Raw genomic sequence first — 20,544 nt, forward strand, 5'->3', positions numbered from 1 at the left:
CGCGACCCGATCCCCGGACAAGCGGAAGATGATGGATGGATGGATGGAGGTTTATACAATTTTCAATAAATAGATCTGGCCCCACAGATGGAATCTTTTAGACTTTTCCTCGTTGTCCCACCAGGTAAATGCACGAGCACAGATCAGTCCCTGACAGTCGAACCACGAAGAGACCTTCAGCTGCCACCGAGCACAGGAACACCAAAAGCTTCCAGGTGTAGGTCGACTTCCAGGCTGTTCCAGGCATCAGTGGGTGCAATAAATCCAACCGTGCCCCGGTCATAAAGTGAACTGAAATGCATCCTGGTCAGTGGTTGTTTGCACAAACTCAGATCCAGATTAGTTTAAAAAATATATATACTTTATTCAGTGTTTTAAATTTAAAGCCCAACAGTTCTCTAGAAGAGATACCGACAAATCCCTTATGTCATATAGAAATAAATTATATTTTACATTCATTTATTACATTCAGCCAAAGGGCAAAATGATGTCATCGATCATGCCGCTTTGCATTGTTAAACATAAGAAAGATCAGGCCGTAGCTAACCCAACACGCCCTCCAGGTCCTGGTGCAGGCTGTGCTCATCTCCCTCCTAACTGGTCTCCCAGCCTGTGCAGATGCTCCAGAACGTGGTGGCGCGTCTGGTCTTCGATCGGCCTAAAAGAGCGTCACCCCTCTGCTCATTGAGCTCCACTGGCTACCCTTAGCCGCCCGCATCTAATTCAAGTCACTGATGTATTCAAGTAGTTTATTGTCAATTCTGCATATGTACAGGACATACAAGGATTGAAATTACGTTACTCTCCTACCAAGGCTTTAGCTAAAAAGAGACATTTATACATACATAAAGAAACATTTATACAAACACTAAGAACATCTAAGCTAAATAAATTAAATAAAATATCAAAAATAAGGCACTAAAATAAGAAAAGACATACCTAAGACAATGTGGACACCAAACACTTAAGACAATATGGACAGTGCGTTCCTCCCATGTGCACTCGGAGGAATAAGGAGGTAGTATATAGTATATGGAGGTTATAACGGTTACACAATATTGCAATAATACCAGTATAAAATTTTGTGGATTAAGGTGCAAGAAATTTGTAAATAGCTTAAGGCTGGCTAAAGTGGTCAATGCATAACTATGCTAAAATTAAGTCTTGAATGGATGGAGAATGTGGTGGGTCCTAATAGGGGTATTATAGTGCATGCCAGTTCTTAAAAGACCCAGTGTGGGAGGGGGGTTTGGGGTGATCAGGAAGACCGAGGGGGGGTAGAGCAGGAAGTGAGTTCAGATTCTGTACAGCCTGAAGGACAAAAGAGTCCCTCAGTCTGCTTGTCCTCACTGTGAGGCTCCGGAGTCTCTGTCCAGACGGCAGCAGGCTGAAGAGGCCTTACCCTCTTCACAGCAACTCCATTGATGGATAGAGGAGCATGCTGAGTGTGGGTTCTCCTGAAGAACTCCTGTTAGCCTACAGAGTGCTTAATGGAACGGCTCCCATCTACCTGAATGCTCTCACAAAGACTGACGTCACGACTCGGTCACTCCGGTCGTCCAACAGCGCCTACACCACACTGAAGACCATCCAGACTCTGTTCATGTGTCGTTCCACGATGGTGGAATGACCTGCCGAGCGCTACCAGAACGGGGGTGTCCCTGAATATCTTCAACAAACTGTTGAAGACCCAGCTCTGCAGAGAGCATCTCCTTCCCTGTACTTCCCTCTATGCCTGCTCTCTATTACACTGTCACCCCATCAGCTCCCTTCTATGTAGCTTATTGTTAGCTTTGATGCTAGCTGTAATGTTATATATTTTTTTCAATTGTAAGTCGTTTTGGATAAAAGCGTCTGCTAAATGCATAAACATAAACATGTTAGGGAGGGAGGTGTCAGAAACTGAACATGAGGAATAAACCACATGCAAACATCTATGACAGCAACATCACGCTCAGCCCATAAAAATGTGACCAATCATGAGATTCTTCAACCTTTGTACTTTTCTTACGAACCCTTGTGTTTTTCACCATAAATACATTTTATACAAAACATTTTAACAACTTTGTGCTGAATGGCTTTCAGTCCAAAACCTGGAGCAGCTCTAAAGTTACATTAAGTCATCGATTAGCTTCTTCAGCAGTCACATGTCTCTCTTTATGATACACATCTACTCTAAATTTGAAGAGATGAACAAGCCGTGCAGATTTTAGTCTGAACAGTGAGATCACTGTGAGATGATGGTCCTGACTGTGGTGGAGCTGGAGAATCTGCTTATTGACGATTTATTCAGGACTCTGCAAAGACAATGTGCCAGCATCCAACTGCAACATAACTGGATTCTAAAGCACATTTACTCTGCAGTGAACATATACTCCATCCATCCATCCATTATCTGCTGCTTCTCCGGGGGTCGGGGGCAGCAGCTTGAGCAGAGAAACCCAGATCTCCATTCGTCCCTCACTCGTGAACAAAACCCATCGATACTTGAACTCCTCCACTTGGGGATCTCATTCCCGACCCGGAGACGGCGTTCCACCTTTTTCCGGCTGAGGACCATGGTCTCGGATTTGGAGGTGCTGATTCTCATCCCAGCCGCTTCACACTCGGCTGCGAACCGCTCCAGTGAGAGCTGAAGGTCACGGCCCGACGACGCCAACAGAACCACATCATCCGCAAAGAGCAGGGACCCGATTCTGAGGTCCCCAAAACGGACTATATTGTTGGTCTCAATTAAATATGGTGTAATACTGTGGAGGGAAATAAATTTACTTATTTTTTGGAGATTTACTGAGACATCCCATCATTTAGACATCAGTCATTAAACATATTCTGTCTCACCTTCTGCTGCTGCTACTGCTGGCCTCAAATTCTCCTTTTCTTCTTCTCCTTCTGGAGTCACTCTCAATATTTTTAATGGTTTGTCCTTTTTGGTTAAAAAAAAAAAAGCTTAAATGAATTCATTTGATTAACAAATTGTGGTAATAAAAGACTGTTCAAGTCAAAGTTGAAGGAAAGTGAGAAACAAACAAACCTCTGATGGAGTTTGTGGACTCGCTTGTTTGTCTGTAAAACACAAAACATCTTACACACTGTCATGACTGGACTGAAAGAATAAATGAACAGAAATCTATTGTCCTCACCTCTGTTGAAACACATCTTCTTGTTGTGGTAAAGTACATATACACCCAGGGCTGTTACTATTATTGATAATACTAAAACAACTGAAACAGCGACAGCAACTGCTGTCCCGTTGGAACTATTTTCTCCACATTCTGCATCAGCTGAAGAAGTTCCTGCTTTTATCAGCTGAAGGTTTTCTGATTCACATCTGGAATGACAGAGGGATGTTATTTAAAGATGATGTTCAGATGCAACCGATTCCCTGCTGTTCCAGGAGATTAAAGGTGTTCACGCCTGTGATGAGGAACTACTTACTGAGTGTGTGGCTGACAAGATGTTAATGTTCCATCTGAAAATGTTCCACTGCTGCAGGCAGAGCACTCAGAGTCTGTGGAGGCTGTTCCTGAACAATCACAGATCATATGTGGAAAACAGTTCAGCACACTGTTTAAAACTCAGCTCTGATCCTGAACTCATGTGACCTTTAATGTGAACGTTAGAAAACACACCTCTGCTGCTGATGTATTGTCCCGGGTCACAACTCTTGTGTTTCTGAGCTTCTGCACAGCCACTTTTTGTAGGGTCAACACAGAAGAATCCCTCCATTGTTCCACAAACTGTATCTGATGTTGGTGCACAGCTCTGCTTTACCTTCAGCCCTGAACCCGTGAACACAAGCACAGGTTATGATACAGACACAAAACTTTATGTTATCTGATATTAAACATGGTTTTAGTCCGATGCAGCAGCTTATCTGGGTTATAAGTTCTTAAGTAAAACTCACAGAAATGTTGACATGGACATAGGACTGCCTGTACATTTACCTGAATCACAAGTAGTGCATGGAACACAGTTCTTCAGTCCATTCGGTTTGTCCATATATGTTCCATCTGTGCAGGGAAGACACGACGTACTTCTGTACTCTGTGCAGTCGGTTTTGACTCGACTTCCTGTTGGAAAGCAAAAGATTTTAATCTGAGCAATCTTATTACTGAAATAAAATATGTAATATTATGTTTATGCATTCTATTTATTTATTTAGTCATTTATTATTATTATTTTTGTCTAATATACAATCATTGTAAATATGTAATTTTCTTTTAGCTACTTGACTAATTTGAATAAAGTATTTTTCTATTCTATTTAACAGACTCTCTTATCCAAAGCAACTTACAAATGAGGATTTAACAATGCAGCTAGCATCAAAGCTAACAATAAGCTACATAGATGGAAGCTGATGGGGTGACAAGGTAGAGATAGAGAGCAGGCATAGAGGGAAGTACAGGGAAGGAGATGCTCTCTGCAGAGCTGGGTCTTCAACAGTTTCTTGAAGATATTCAGGGATGCCCCTGTTCTGGTAGCGCTCGGCAGGTCATTCCACCATCGTGGAACGACACATGAACAGAGTCTGGATGGTCTTCAGCGTGGTGTAGGCGCTTAGACGACAATCCTTTAAACGACCGGAGTGACCGAGTCGTGACGTCAGCCTTTGAGAGAGCATTCAGGTAGATGGGAGCCGTTCCATTAAGGACTCTGGACTCTCGGCCTGATCTTGTTTAACAATGCAAAGCGGCAAGATTGAGCAACGAAGCCAACATGATCTTTAAAGGTCAGTAAAGGCCTCGGTATGCTTCTCCGTCGCTATCTGCCAATCCGACTCCGTGGTCACGCAGAGGCTATTAAACCTTTCGAAGTTCTCCGTCAGGATATCGGATACGCAAGGCAGTTCACCTCCCGATCAGCAGGCGTCCCAATCTCTTACGTCTATGGTGAAAGTCGTTGATTGATTGTTCACCTTCCGGCTCCGTTCCACTCCTCACTTAGTACGATGGCGACCGAGAGAGAAAGACTGTTGTTGGAGCTTGTTGATGTTGAAATGCAAATAACTTTGACCAAATGTTGACCAGCCACACAGTAAACTCTTTCAGAAAATGGCGGTGTTGTTGTTCTGAGAGGAAGGGGCTAAACCGGAAAAGTGATTCCGGAAATTATGTTGTTAGCCGACCAATCACAACCATTGCCTCAGTCGCCTCGACGGATAGATAGATAGGAATGTTGGCCGACGCACGCAAGTGACGGAGAGCGTCTCCGTGGCCTTTCCCGGACGACTATAAATCAGGCTTTAGTCATCAATCATGAAACCCAAGTTTCTAGCTACCTTTGATGGAGCAAGAAATAGAGATTCAGTTTGGATGCAGATGCCGTGGTGTGTGGTTGGTTTGGCTGGGAAGACGAGCAGTTCAGTTTTAGAGAGGTTTAGTTGGAGGTGATGGGCCATTTCGATATGTCAGAGAGACGGTCTGAGATTCGTGCTGAGACCGTGTGGTCGTCAGGTGGGAACGACAGATAGAGCTGGGTATCGTCAGCATAGCAGCGGTATGAGAAGCCCAGCGATGTTGTATAAGGCAAAAGGAAGAGGTCCCAGTACTGAACCTTGGGGTACCCCTGTGGCGAGGTGTTGAGCTGCAGAAGTGTGACCAAGCCAGGATACTTTGAATGACCGACCTGTGAGGTATGATTCAAACCAGGAGTGAGCTCATCCTGTGATGCCCACGCTGGAGATCATGGACTAAAGGATGCCGTGGTTGACTGTGTCAAATGCAGCCGATAAGTTGAGCAGGATAAGTACTGAGTACTTAAGCTGAAAGAAAACAGGAGCAAAACACGAGTAAAAACCAAAGAGATGACGAGTTAGTCTCTCACCAGGAGGACACATGGGACAGCATTCGCCTTCAATTTTATACTCTGATGGATGACATGTGACAGCATGGACAGAGAACGCTCTCAGCACAACCATCTGTGAGGAGGAAGAACAGTTTTTCATTATGACTGAAGTTTTCTTTTACTGACACCATTTTTATTCTGTTTTAAAGCAATGATGGAGAAATAAAGACAAGAAGACACCAGATATGTTCCCTCATCCTTTCTTTAAGGTCAGTCAGTATTGTTATTTCATTTGAAGTATTTCAGAGGTTCTTTTCACTTCTTCTAAGGTCTCAGTTAAAGCCAACTCCTCCCACACGATTCATTTCTATTCATTTGATTTAATTTTATTTGCCATTTATGGGATGAAATCAAACTGAGAAAATTAGATTTTACATCGTGAGTCAGAGGTGCTGGTTTCCGTGACGATAACACGAGTAAAGATGGAGGTAGTTAACAAGTACATAAAAAAAAAAAGAATAAAAAGATCATACAACCCCCGACATGCACATGGTGTTACTTCCTGAAACCGCTCGTTAAAATAAACCCACCAACACCTCCATACGCCCACTTTCACATTGGATTGAGGCCTGTCGGAGCCATTTGTTATTTTGTAATATTTGGCTCACTTATTATTTAGTTATCTTTTGGGGGTTTAGTTTGGGGAATACACCTTTTTAGTTGTTTATGTTATTTAGTATTGTTTGAGTTCATTTGGGTATTTAACTATGCTTTTATTTTGAAGGCACAGGGTACCTGGGAGGGCTAATGAATTTTTTTTTGTTTTTTTAAATCAGGGCAAGAGAGGCGGTGAAGGCCCATTGTTCTTTGTTCGTTTGGAACAATAAACCTGGACTCATAGACAATGGACTCATTTATCCTGCGTAAATTCCCTCCCTTGGTGTCTCAGTGGCCGTTTGATTTGATTTAGTTTATTATGGTTTTGATATTTTTGAGTTTTTGATTATTGACACTGAGGACGAATAGCCACTACAGGGCCCTTTTGAAGACTTAGCAGCAGCTTTAATCTCTAATTTTCACTGAATTTTGTTGGATTAATGACATTATGGATAACTCAATGCACCAGTAAGCATGTATAAAAAAAGTACCTATGAAAGTGAACCAGCATGCTAAGAAGTGGAACCTTCCCAAAGTTAAATGCATTCATTATCAGAACACCTCCACACTTCCTGCTGTGACATATCAGAGTGTCTGCTGTCTACTTTCTGTAACAGGGAACGTTACCAGCACAGATGCAGCTGCTGCCAAAGCTTTTCCTCTTAAAATCATTTTATGATGCAGGTTTAAAGTTTCCTTCAGCTGGTAACACCATCTCACTGAGATTTGGGATGAAATTAGTCGGAATGACAAAATCCACCGGCGGCAATCTGCAAAGAAAAAAGAGATCACACATAAGCTGCATGAACCCACAGGGACTCTGGTTACTGGTTACTGTGGGTTACTGGTTAACAGCCTGAAACTTGAGCTGCAAACGTTGTTCGTTTCACTTTGCTTTAGAGAAAGAGAAAATCTATCTGCCATGAAGCTTATACAGCTCATAGTTCAGCTCAAAGTCCACATGAGTATAACTTTATCTGTTTCTGTCCTGCCACAGTCTGTTCTGCTCTTTATGTAACTGAAACTAAGTTTTCAGAGCTCAGCTTGATTTAAAGATTAGATTAGAAGAACTAACATTATTATAGCACATTTCTAAATACTGGTTTAACCTCTGGACAGAAATCTAAACATAAAAATATAACATAAAAACGCTCTGTTTACTCAGGTTGTTTATGCCTGTGTGTTTCAACATGATGAAAAGGTCACATGACATATTTAGTTGACTTTTTCCCGTCATATAATTATGTATGAACAGCCTGAACTTGTTTTCAAAGACAAATAGCTCTCTCTTACAAAACTCTAACCCCGCCCTAAATAGATTTCCTGTAGAACAACCGTCTGAACTCTTTTATCAAACAACATTCAGTATATTCCCTCGCAAAGCAGAGACCTTCTCTGTACATTTCCCGTTTAAATGTATCTGCTCTGCAGCTATAAACTGAAACATCAGACTGCTGTATTCTCCCACATCTTTAGTTCGTCTGAACACGGAAACATTTCAACCACAGCTGCAGTTCTTTCTTCTCTAAAACGCTGGGTTAAAACTCTTCCTGCGTCGCAGTTTTGTGTTGCTGCTGGAACATTAAATCATTTTTACTGGCTTCATAACATCGAGCTGATGACCGAACTGTTGCTGATTCAGAACAGACTGTTTAATAAGCCTTAAAAACACAGAGTGATGCAGAACTCTTACCGTGGATGGTGTACAACAAAACTTTACTGCGTCTCACGCTCAGTTAAAGTGTCGTCGGAAATGTCAGCTTCTGTGAGGAACAGTTCTGAAAAAAAAAAATGTGGACATTTTATTAATTTTCTTTCCGTTTCATCTGAGAACGAAGCAAGTCCAGCTCTGCTTCTCTTGTGTAACTGACAGCGATCAAGCCCGCTCACAGTTTCATACGGTAAAACCTTATACTTTCTGTTTTGCATTCAGGATTCACGTTTGAGCGCGTTTCCTCTTGATATAATTTGACCATATACATCATGCATTAAGTATGGTTTCAGCATCAGATTATTAGAAAATGATGCAGTGAAATAACTTGAAAATCACCACAGAGATAGCTGAGGACATGTAGAACAAGAATCATTTTGATTTGGTTCTAAATTAAAAGGTAGGGTAGGAGATCCTGGAATTTGAGTCTAGCGAAGCTGCATTTTGAAAATACACAGGTAAAAAGTCCCAACCCTTTATTCAGGGGGAGGGAGGAGCAGATTGCAGTTTGAATCCAATCATCGTTAACACTCCGTTCAGTATGATTGGATTTTTTCCTGGATTGTACGTTCTAGAGGCCACTAAAACTTTTCATATTTGTGTCAAAACTTTTAATTCATTGGTTGCAAAAGGGGGTGTGAAGAGTATTTCAAGCAATATGTAAAAAAAATGCTCCAGAAAAAGATCCCCTACCCCGCCTTTGAGTTTTTAAATCTGAGTATGCAGAAATGAGTTTTCTGAATGTGCTTCAATAATTTTGTTTTAATCATTAAAAAGAATGTAGTAAAACAACAAAGTAATGACAGATGTATGTATTCCAACAAATGAAAATAATAAGAAAAAGCAACTTCGATATAGATTTATGAGTTTACGGGGTTGCACATGAATGCACCATAAACCCGCGCACACGCTTTACCGTACGACGCGATGTAGACGGGCACTCGATTTTCAAGTGTAGAGAGCGCGACCGCAGTCGGATACTCAGGCTTTGAAGTTATCTCATTTACTCACGCAGTTCAGGTGGGCCTGTGATTTTGCATGTTTTTCTAGTTTGTTACTCAGTCTTTTCCGGTCACTCGTGCCCTTTCTGAAGGCGTCCTCTGTGCTATCAGTTTGGAAATGGGGACATGCAAAGCAGGAAAAACTGCGTACTTTCTAACTGAATACTCAAGCCAATGGTGATTCTTATGGAAGTTTTTCTGTGCCATCAGAGTTTGAATACGAATTTCTGATATTGAATTTTTACAGCATCAAAATCAGACTTTGAATTTGAAAAACCAACAGTGTAAAAAAATTAAATAAATAATCTATTTCTAAAAACAAAAATCAGTGTAAAAAAATTCAACATCTAAAAAAAATTAAGTGGAAAAAAAATTCAATTAGATGTTGAATTTTTTTACACTGATTTTTGTTTTTAGAAATAGATTATTTATTTTATTTTTTTACACTGTTGGTTTTTCAAATTCAAAGTCTGATTTTGATGCTGTAAAAATTCAATATCAGAAATTCGTATTCAAACTCTGATGGCACAGAAAAACTTCCATAGATTCTTATAATAGTGGAAAAAGATCGCTCTATGCTGCCAAAAAGTTTTGAGGGGAATTCGGACAAAGCAGGCCGCTTGGGAGAAGCTTGTTTTTCTCCGAGATCATCTGTATTATCTCATTGCCCTGCGGTACAGTGGATTGGAGCTGCTTAAGATAATAATAATAAAAATATTGCTTTATTTTTAGTGAGTATATTAGTAGGCTTATCACGACTTGAGCGCCAAAAAGGAATTTATATTTTTAATTCTGATATATTTACTGTCACTGTGTGTGAAAAAAGCGAAGGACTTTGAGCGCAGTCGACAAACTTGTTTGTCAAGTAAGCTCAGTGTTATTCAGGATCAGCTGATACTAAGCATCATATGATTCTTTATCTTTTTGTTAAAGAAAAGTCTGTTTACAAACTACAAACATTTGGTGATTCTGAAACACTTATTGAAACAGAAAGTAAGAGATTAGCCATTATACAAAAGGGAGAAGAGGATTAAATTTACTGATCTGTGACTTTAATTATCAGGAACAGCAGGTCTGGCATTCTGTGGTGGGGAATTCCAGGTCCATACTTTCACTTTCAGACTTATTCAGTTTGAAGAGGGAGCCTAATATTAAATAACAGTTTTATATCACTAACTGCTTCACTGCTATCACTTATTATTTTTTGCATAGCCAGAAATCTTGTAAACATCTCTAAAATAGTCCTTTTAATAACTAATAATAACTATAATAACTTTTGGCTCACCCGGCGAGCAGAAGGGGAGACTTTGGTAAGATGAGCCATTTCTCATATTTAGGATCACTACAGCAAGGCAATCATAGGTTTGTCGCTAACTAATACATCTGCAAATATTTCAGGATGTTGTGCTTTTACACTAGATTCATGACCTCATGTTGTACACAAAAATCTCTCTGGAGAAAGTAGGAGCGCAGGTGGAGAGTATCAACATTCATGCTACCATTGACCACAGCATCTCAGGCAGGCTGAGCTCTGGACTCTGACTGGACCGTTGCAACACCTTGATTCTTCTCTTCTTCACACATTCTGCTGTAGATCTGCTGCTGTGTTTGGGATCTTTGTCCTGCTGATGAGCCAGTTTCAGCCCAGCTTCAGCTGTCGAACAGACGGCCTCACATCTGACTCTGGAACACTTTGGTATCCAGAGGAGTTCATGGTGGACTCAATGGCTGCGAGGTGCCCAGGTCCTGTGGCTGCAGAACCAGCCCAGATCATCAGCCCTCCACCACCGTGCTTGACAGCTGGTGTGAGGTGTTTGTGCTGATATGCTGTGTTTGGTTTCCTCCAAACGTGCTGCTGTGCATTATGAGCAAACATCTCCACTTTGCTCTGGTCTGTCCAAAGGACATTGTTCCAGAAGTCTTGTGGTTTGTTCAGATGCAGCTTTGCAAACCTAAGCTGTGCTGCCATGTTCTTTTTAGAGAGAAGAGGCTTTCTCCTGCAGCCCTTCCACACAAGCCAAACCTGTTCAGTCTGTTTCTAACTGTGCTGTCAGGACCTTTAACCTTTAACATGCTGACTGAGGCCTGCAGAGTCTGAGATGTAGCTCTTGGGTTTCTGACCTTGGGGTGACCTTGCTGGGACGTCCACTCCTGGGAAGATTGACAGCTGTCCTGAATGTTTTCCACTTGTGAATAATCTTTCTCTCTGTAGAACGATGGACTCCAGATAGTTTGATTTGGAAGCAGCAGCTAATGATGCCGTGAGAGTCCTTGTAAACAGCTTGTTTCAATCTCAACACTCTCAGTATCAGCTGAGTTGGGAGGGGAAGCAGGAAAATGTGGTATGACATTTTAAATTAGGATGTTAGAGAGAAACCAGGAAGATTCTGGTAACATCAACATCCTCTTTATTTGCAGACAAAACCCTTTTTGGAGAATCGAGAAATCTCAACTTAGAGTTGGAGACGAGACAAAAACACAATAAAGTGATTTAAAAGACACGTAATGAGGTCAATACACATTTATGAATGCAATATCACATGAAAAGGGCTACAATAAACACAAATAAGGGCATAAATGTACATTTAAAAATATGTGCTTCATGTGCTGACACACCACTCCCTGCATTTGCTTTTACTTTAGACTTAAGTTTGGATCCTCTTCCTGTAAAAGGAGATTCTAAACAATTAAGAACAGCAATACATGAACTAACCCAATCTGGAATATAGTCAAATCATGAAGAGTATTTAAGTTAAAATTAGGACTGGGCAACGATTAAAAGTTTTAATCTAATTAATTGCATTTGTACGCAAAATCCAAAAATGAATCCAAAAGTAGCGTATAGCTTTTAGCATTTAGCTTTATTTTAAATGTGCTGCCATATGAATGAAAGTGCCATAACATTTGTTGTGCAAACACACTTTTAACATCAGCATCTTTCTGTAGTTTTTATGTAGAAGCCTCGCTCCACTGTCTGTTTCCTTGAATGACTTGCTGCTATCAGTTGTGTGTTTTGCCTTTAAGTGATATTTTAGCCTGGAACTACTACGCTGAGAAGACAATTCAACTTGGCAGTGTTTACAGATGACTTTGGTTCTGTCGACTCCGCCGTCTGGAAGAACTTTAACATGAAAATGGCCGAGTAAAAGTTCCGTACCCTTCTCCATGTTTGGTGGATCCGCCGATTACTTTCTTTTCCGGTTCCACAGCAGACAGCAACAGACTTTTACAAAATAAAAGCCTGTGAGCAACAGACTTTTACAAAATAAAAGCCTATAAAACAGGGGTGGTCCGTGGTGTAGTGGGTTGAGCAGGCGCCCCATGTACAGAGGCTATAGTCCCGCATCGGACGGCCCTGTGCTGCGTGTCGTTCCCCCTCTCTCTGCCCCCTGCTTCCTGTCTCTCTGAACTTTCCTATCCATTAAAGGCACAAAAGCCCCCCAAAAAATTATTATTTTTAAAATAAATAAATAAATAAAACTGTTAATGCGCAATAAAATAATTATCGGCGTTAAATAATCAATGCGTTAACGCGATAATAACAAGTTAACTCGCCCAGCCCTAGTTAAAATCAACTTGAAGTCAATATTCTGGGTGCTTTATCCGTGTGAAGGCAGTCACAGCGCAGTCATGATAACTAAAAGCCCTAAAAATAAAAACTGAATAAATTGTTCAGCATGTGTTTCATTTAGCCTTTGTGTTCATTTTTGTGAGCGTCAACAAGTTACTAATTTAGTTAATACTTCTTTACTAAACCCCGTATTTCCATTGCAAACACTTTCACTCTCAAACAGTCATCCTGGGAGTTGATTCTGAATCATGTGAAGTCACCTTTGTCACCTTTGGCTTTGATGAACACAAGATAACCACAAACACAGCTGCGGTCATTTAGCAGAAGTAGTGACGAAATGCAGACGTTTCAAGTCAATTTTTCTTGTCAATGCCATATGTGCAGAATATATACAGAATTGTATTGTCACAACGTCCATATTGAATCGCTTCACCTCCTTGTTGAAGTTCTGACTACCTGCATGTACGGCTCCAAGTTAAAACCTTCACCCCCAAACTATTTCAATGTTGTGCCACATGAACTCACCCACAGATTGCACATAGAGTGGAACACATAGAGTGGAACATTAACCCACAGATTGCACATAGAGTGGAACATTAAACCCTAACCACGCCCCTGACCAGAGGGATGAAATGTGAAACGAGATGCAAAGCTTTGTCAGTTGAGCTGGCAGCCAGTTTAACCTGCTGGATCACCATGGTAACTTATGTTAAGCTTTGTTTCAGACCGAAACAGCATTTAAATGCTGTCCAGCTCTGAAGGTTGATGTTTAACATGGTAACAACATCTAAAGTAAAATAATCGATGTTTCACAAACAGCAAAATCAATAACTTTAATGATTTTAAAAGTCAGTCAGCGGATCACAATTAGATATTTATAAAACTTTGGCATTTCAAAAGTTAAATTAAATCATGAGAAAAGACAATATTCAGTGACCTTTCACTCAGTGGGGTTACACAGCACTGCATCTGATTAAGGGCTAAATTACAATAAGACTGAGTTATTAAGTTCATGGAGACACCTTAATCTGAAAAGAGGTCAACAGGAAGTGGCTCTATTAGCAACAGCTGGAATGGGTACAGCGCCACCTATCATACCGGTATGACACGCTTTGTGCCTCTGATCCCATTCATTCACCGCCACATATCCAAGGAGAATTACCCTTGCTCAGATAAGGAGCATAACCCAACTATAGCTATAATCCAATAAATCTCATCATGTAGACCCAGTGTGTGTTTAATCTCCAACTGACTGCTGAATTATGTCAACTGAGAACATTCAGTTAAAGCGTAATTACCTCCCAAACAAAACAGCTTTCCTAATAGATTAGAATGAGTGGAGCTGAGATGTAAAATGTTCGAATGAAAACGAGCAGAAGTCCCGAAGAGGCCGAAGACAGAATAGAAATAAACTAAAAGTAACGTTTTTACATACTGCAGTTCTGGTGTTTACACACCAAATAAGAGGGACAGTTATAGGCACATGTTCTATTAATATTATGGTCATTAATTCTGTATGCAGCAATTATTGTGCAGTGAGAATGTTAGTGCAGGTTTAACCTAGCCTGGCTGACGCGTCCACATCTCGATGAGATGGTGGTCTGGGAACTAGGTGTGCATTTTCTCGTATTTGAGGCGTGGTTTACGAATGCCCAGAGCCGTTTATCGGGCGCTACGAATGTCTATCAAATGGCGTCTGGTTCTTCCCATGCTGCTTTGCGCGCGATTCATAGCCAATTGTATCACTTATACCAGATGACGTATGTAGAGCGACTGAAATTCGACGAGGAAGAAGAAGACGCTTTACTGTGTATGAGAAGACGATGGCGTTAATATGAGGGTAGAAGGCATATAACGTTGCGTAACGTTGTGTCCGCAAAAATAAGGGCGGTGGTTTCCAGGCTGCCTTTGCAGTGAGAATGAAATTACGCGCAAAGCAGCATGGGAATTCCCAGGCTAGGTTTAACCACTATTTTGGTTTAAAATACAACCTTTTGAAATACTGTTGTTCCTTCACAACCAGCAGCTGATCTGGCACATGATTAAATGTCACACTGGACTCGAGTGTTCATATAACTTAAAAAACTGCTGGAGGAAGTGTGACTGAAAGTCACAGGTCTTATCATGCGTATGAAACCAGTTTGGAGTGGTTCATTTCTTTCCTTTTTTCATTTCCTGTTATCTTGCTGACCAAAAGAAACTAAACTGCTATCAGAGCAGCAGAAAACATTGTGCTCTGGAATGACATGAACTTGACCTTGAACACTGGATAATAAGAAATACTCAGACTGACTGACTCTAAAGTCGTCCCAATGCGTTCACCTCTGATGCCAAAGGGCCCCGACTGCACGCTGTGAGGCCTGCAGAGTGGAAAAGGGTCTGAGTGGTGGAGTGACTCAGAATGGGCATTTTAGCTCAGGTTAGCTTTAGCTTTAGCTTTAGCTAACCCTGTTATGTATAAACGCTTTACTGCAGCCAGCTTTCCTGTGTTGCTGTGAACTCTTATCTGACCTCTGCTGCTCTCACTTATCAGCCTGTTGTGTGTTTCCGGCTGTTGAACACCACGTCTATCCATCACTTTTTCAGCCCCGCATGGTTTGTTTTGATAATCCTCCAGTCCAAACACAGTTTTAATTTACTGAAAACACACCAAGATATGTTCCAACTGTACAAACTGGCTCACCTCACTGAAAATGAAAGCGTTGAAAGGCAAGAACAGGCGTCTGTAATGGAAGCTTCATATCTGTGGAACATTTATGGAAAAATGCTCCAGTCAAGCCAAACTGGGAGGATCAAATCTACCAAACTATGGAGGATCAAGACCTCAGAAAACCTGCACATATGACAAGTCAGCATGAATGTGCCACGTCAGCAAAATATCAGAGACAAGTCAGCTTCTTTGTGCCATTTCTGCATCTATAAATATTAACCCACATTTCACTTCTATATTCTTACTTCCTAACTGTTGAAAACCCCTTAAACAGAAAATAAAACAGAAGTTTTAAAGAGTATTCATGACCACAGGTTTGTCAGTAGATATAAACACAAAGTAACCTTCCAGTCTGCCACTCTCACACATTTAGCCAAGGACAAAACAACCTCACTCAGCCCTCACACTGTTTAATATACTAAATAAATGAGAAAGTTCATTCTGGAACAGGTTACTCTGTTCATACAACATGCATTTGACGAATACATTTTTTTAAACTAATTTTAAAAAGAAGCAGACTGTTTAATAAGCCTTAAACACACAGAGTGATGCAGAGCTCTTACCGTGGCCGGTGTACAACAGAACTTTACTGAGTCACATGCTCAGTTGGAAACGTAACCCTCTGTGAGGAATAGTCCTGAAAAAAAAAATATTTTCGTTTCATAAGCTCCTTTTATGTAGCTGACAGCGATCAAGCCAACGAACGAAGCAAGTCCAGACCTGCTCCTCTAATGTCACTGACAGCTATTAAACCCGCCCTCGTCAGTTAACCTCCTACTTTCCGTGTTGTGCGCGCATACACTCAGTATTACGGTATCCACGCACAAGTTTCTTCTGATAGAATTTTACATTTGGTCAGAAAATTCCACTTTTAAGAAGGTCAAATATAATATTTACATAATAAATATAAAACAAACTCGTGTAATTGAGTTCAGCTCAGTCTGAGTTTGTTCATGCTGCCCTCAGGTATGCACTCCATGAAAACACACCTCCAGGAAGTAAACCTCAAAGACGAGATATCAGTGGGCTTTGAAATAATAGAACAAAAGCACAAACTTTGTTGTGTAAAAGTCTTGGAGTTATGTGTAATAAATCAATCGGCCGGGTCTTAGTCCAAGTTTCTTTATTCTACCAAAGTACAACACAGAATGGCACAAAGGTCAGTTCTATAACAGGAAGCTTCCCAGAATGAGCAGATCACACCTTATGCAGCAAAGCAAACATTCTGTGACTAACCAGCATCAGTGTCCACCAGTAAGACCGTTTCTACAAGGATAAACATAAAGTGTCTCAATGTTTTCCCCTCAGTGACGGGGACGCTGCAGAGAAACCAGAAAGCCATCTGAGGGCCTATTACGTAGGAGGAAAAGAGCAAACCATTCCTTGGGAGCAGCGGGGAGGGGAAAAGACAATCCTCCCTTATCTTTACAAGAACATTCCTTACCAGAAGCAAAGTCTGGGAGGGTGGCTTTCTGCCTAAACCGGCTGGGAACAAGAAGAGAGAAGCAAGCAGCATTCATGTATAAAGTACTAGCGACTCAGACTTGAGTAGAAGTACAAGTACTGAATCAAAAAAGTGATTTGAGTAGAAGTGCTCTTTAAGCACCGTACTTAAGTGGAAGTACTAAAGTATTAAACATATTTTGTACTTAAGTATTGCAAGTAGTTTATTTTTTTAAATTACTACTCAAGTACTGAAAGTAAAAGTAAAAGTATTGTGTAATGTAGTTATTAAAGAAATCAGTCGAAAGTTTGAAAATCAAAGTGTTTATATCATTCAAAATGTTTGGGTGTAAAACATTGAGCTTAACTCTTTTGAACAAAAGAATATGTATTTGTCCCTTCCCCCTTTAAAGCATCTCCCATCACTTCACACATTTTCTTTTCATCCTTGTCATTTTCTTTCAACTTGTTAAAAAAATCTCAAGGCCAGTAGGCCACATACAAATACAAATGTCATGTAAAAACAAAAAGTGATTAGAACACCTGAAAACACTGGGCTTAACTCTTTGTGAACAAACAGATCAAGCATGTCCCCTCTCCATTTAAAGCATCCCTCCCCTCTCTTCCCTGCTTGTGCTTTTTTTTCTCTACAACATTTCCCCTTCTTAAACTGTGTGCACGCTTGTGTGTCTCTCTGTGTGTTTTTATATGTATGTTTGTGTGTTTGTATGCGTGTGGGTGTGTTTGTGCATGAATGAGTGTACGTTTGTATGTGTGTGTGTGCGTTTATAATAACGAGTAACGATGCAGCACATAAAAAATGTATCGGAGTAAAAGTACTAAACTCATTGAAAATATGTACTGAAGTAAAAGTGGAAGTAGGAGAAAAAAAATAATACTCCAGTAGAGTACAGATACAGCATTTTAGTACTTAAGTAGAGTAGTGAAGTAGTTCTACTTCGTTACTGTACATCTCTGGAAGCAGCGGATGTGCACTGCGAAGGCTCATCGTATCTGCAGCAGAAACATAAGACGTAAACAGCTCCAGAGCCAGAAATGGACAGATACGAACCTCTGAGCAATAATCTTGTGTTTTCCTCCAACAAATCTGCATAAAATGTCCCCTGACGTCCCATTAGATGAATAAGAATTACTATAAATCATAATAACTCTGCAACAGTGGAAACCACAGACTAATAACCAAACACCAGCACATCCTTATATTGTCCACTAGGTGGCAGTGTTTCCCAGAGGAACGTTTTGTCATAATAAATAGAAAAGGGAGCTCTCGTGTTATACTCTTGTTATAAATACAATAACAAATGTTTTTTTAAATATATACAAACGATGACATTTCAATATGACATTTTAGCAGATTATTGCATGCATGTATGGTTGCAGTGCAGCATTATACAGTCTGATAATCCTTCTTTCACTTGGGGTGTGACAGTCTGCTGCTGAAGGCTCTCAGAGTCTGATGCAGAGGGTGGGAGGTGTTATTCATTATGGCAGACAGTTTGACCAGAGCCCTCCTCTCCCCCACCACCTCTTTAGAGTCATGGGGTCTGTTCTTATCCCGCTCAGAGCCCCCCCCTCCCCAGCGTAGGACACCACAGATGCCACCAGTGTTGTAGAAGGTCCTCAGCAGTGGCCTGCACACCATAAGATGAGAGCCTCCTCAGCAGGTAGAAACCACACTGACCCTTCTTGTAAAAAGAGTCAGTGCAGTGTTATCTGTCCAGCCCAACTTGTTCTTTAGGTGAACACCCAGGTACTTCTTTGTCCTCACTCTCTTTTGGTAGAAACGAGAGTTTTAAACCTAACAGCAGGAAACAGAGTCAGGGACTAAGTACAGATCAGTCCTGACGGGGACAGTCGAACCATAAACGGACCTTCAGTCGTCACCAAGTCACAGAACATCCTTCTGTCTTCCTGTCAGGGATAAATCAAACCATCAACTTCAAATTCTCCTTTTCTTCTCCTTCTGGATTCACTGACAGTGTTTGTAATGATGGAGGAGTTAAAGTATCTCGGGGTCTTGTTCACGAGTGAGGGACGAATGGAGCAGTAGGTTGACAGACGGATCGGTGCGGCGTCTGCAGTGATGCGGGCTCTGCACCGGCCCGTCGTGGTGAAGAAGGAGCTGAGCCAGAAGGCGAAGCTCTCGATTTACCGGTCAGTCTATGTTCCTACCCTCACCTATGGTCACAAGCTGTAGGTAGTGACCGAGAAAATAAGATCGTGAATACAAGCGGCCAAAATGAGTTTCCTCCGCAGGGTGTCTGGGCTCTCCCTTAGAGATAGGGTGAGAAGCTCGGTCATCCGGGAGGGGCTCGGAGTAGAACCGCTGCTCCTCCGCATCGAGAGGAGTCAGATGAGGTGGCTCAGGCATCTGGTTAGGGTTGGAGAGACTATGTTTCTCGGCTGGCCTGGGAACGCCTCGGGGTCCCCCCAGAAGAGCTGGAGGAAGTGGCCGGGGATGTCACATTTATACTTTTATATATATTTTTTTTTCTTCCCCTGGCTAAACAATATTATTATGTATATGATTGTTAATAAAGTTTAAAAAAAAAGTCTGTTCATGCTGCCCCCAGGTATGCACTCCATGAAAACACACCTCCAGGAAGTAAACCTCAAAGACGGAGATATCAGTGGGCTTTCTTGATTGAACGTCGTAGCATTGGTAAGTCCAACAAGTTTGTAAATTTAATTTTATTTGCTTATGTTTTATAGTAATCAAGAAATGCTCTGAATGAAATTCCTCCCGCGAAAATTAATATACTATTTACTCAACCGCTAGAGGTCGCTTAACTTTGAAACGTAACAGGCAGTCGTAATACGCTGCTTGTTCAAACGACCTATGTGGTCGTTTGAGTTGGAGGGCTTGTTGGGTCTCCTGCTGCAGCAGCGCAGCTCCTTCTGCCTTCCTTGGTTGGAACGAGCGCTTATTGGAGTTGCTGTTGCCTTCCTATCACCAGAACCAGTCTGCCCATTCTCCTCTGACCTCTCAAAACAACAAGGCATTTTCACTGGATATTTTCTACATGGAGTACCCCCCAAAAGATTTATCTCAATGTTTGAATCTTTGAATCTCGCTAATTAGGCTATAACCTCCATAGTAGACACATGTGCATATGTCTATGATAATCGCTGATAGACGCTCACTTTTCTTGTACTCCCACAGCTCGTGCACAAATCTAAACTATCGAAATGGTGCTTCTTTAGCTACTACGTATGGACCATCATTAAGAGAAATAGCCTACAAATCAAATAGTGAGACACTGGCAGTCAGTCTGTTTTTTATAGTTGCGTTTCAAATGTGTGCATTGAGAAACCACCTTGAACAGTAATTTGACAAACCAACATTACAAAAAAGACAATGGTGAACAAACATCAAAACAGCTGCAGCTTTCTATATTTCTATAGCAGTAAAGTATGCATATCTCAAAATATTTAAATAGTCTAATATAAATACCATAATATATAATATAACATAATGACTCAGTATTATGTGTGATGGAATAACATATGTATGATATAATATATATATTATACTGAAATTCCAACAATGGGCAACGGAATGCATTTCATCAGAAGAAAAGAAATCCATCATAACAGTGAAGAAAGAGCGTACCACAACAGAGGATGAGGCTGTAACGGAATT

General features: G+C 41.0%; 1 protein-coding gene across 2 annotated transcripts in view; it reads right to left on the reverse strand.

Moving 5' to 3' along the window:
- Positions 1 to 343: 343 nt before the first annotated feature.
- Positions 344 to 20,544, reverse strand: part of LOC142390532 (tumor necrosis factor receptor superfamily member 14-like) — a 40,508-nt gene continuing 20,307 nt past the window's right edge. Inside the window, exons 1-11 of one of the 2 annotated variants that reach the window (XM_075476020.1) lie at positions 16,001 to 16,164; positions 8,138 to 8,222; positions 7,072 to 7,214; positions 5,827 to 5,920; positions 3,948 to 4,073; positions 3,633 to 3,782; positions 3,439 to 3,526; positions 3,144 to 3,331; positions 3,035 to 3,066; positions 2,842 to 2,926; positions 344 to 2,750 (exon numbers count right to left, since the gene is read on the reverse strand). In XM_075476020.1, coding sequence (XP_075332135.1) covers positions 2,734 to 2,750; positions 2,842 to 2,926; positions 3,035 to 3,066; positions 3,144 to 3,331; positions 3,439 to 3,526; positions 3,633 to 3,782; positions 3,948 to 4,073; positions 5,827 to 5,920; positions 7,072 to 7,116 — 825 coding nt within the window. In that variant the 5' untranslated portion in view covers positions 7,117 to 7,214; positions 8,138 to 8,222; positions 16,001 to 16,164 and the 3' untranslated portion in view covers positions 344 to 2,733. Of the gene's footprint in view, positions 2,751 to 2,841; positions 2,927 to 3,034; positions 3,067 to 3,143; positions 3,332 to 3,438; positions 3,527 to 3,632; positions 3,783 to 3,947; positions 4,074 to 5,826; positions 5,921 to 7,071; positions 7,215 to 8,137; positions 8,223 to 16,000; positions 16,165 to 20,544 lie in introns of those variants that run through there. The other variant, XM_075476019.1, reaches the window with a different exon arrangement.

The sequence above is a fragment of the Odontesthes bonariensis genome, chromosome 10, assembly GCF_027942865.1.
Source record: "Odontesthes bonariensis isolate fOdoBon6 chromosome 10, fOdoBon6.hap1, whole genome shotgun sequence".
NCBI classification, from domain to species: Eukaryota; Metazoa; Chordata; class Actinopteri; order Atheriniformes; family Atherinopsidae; genus Odontesthes; species Odontesthes bonariensis.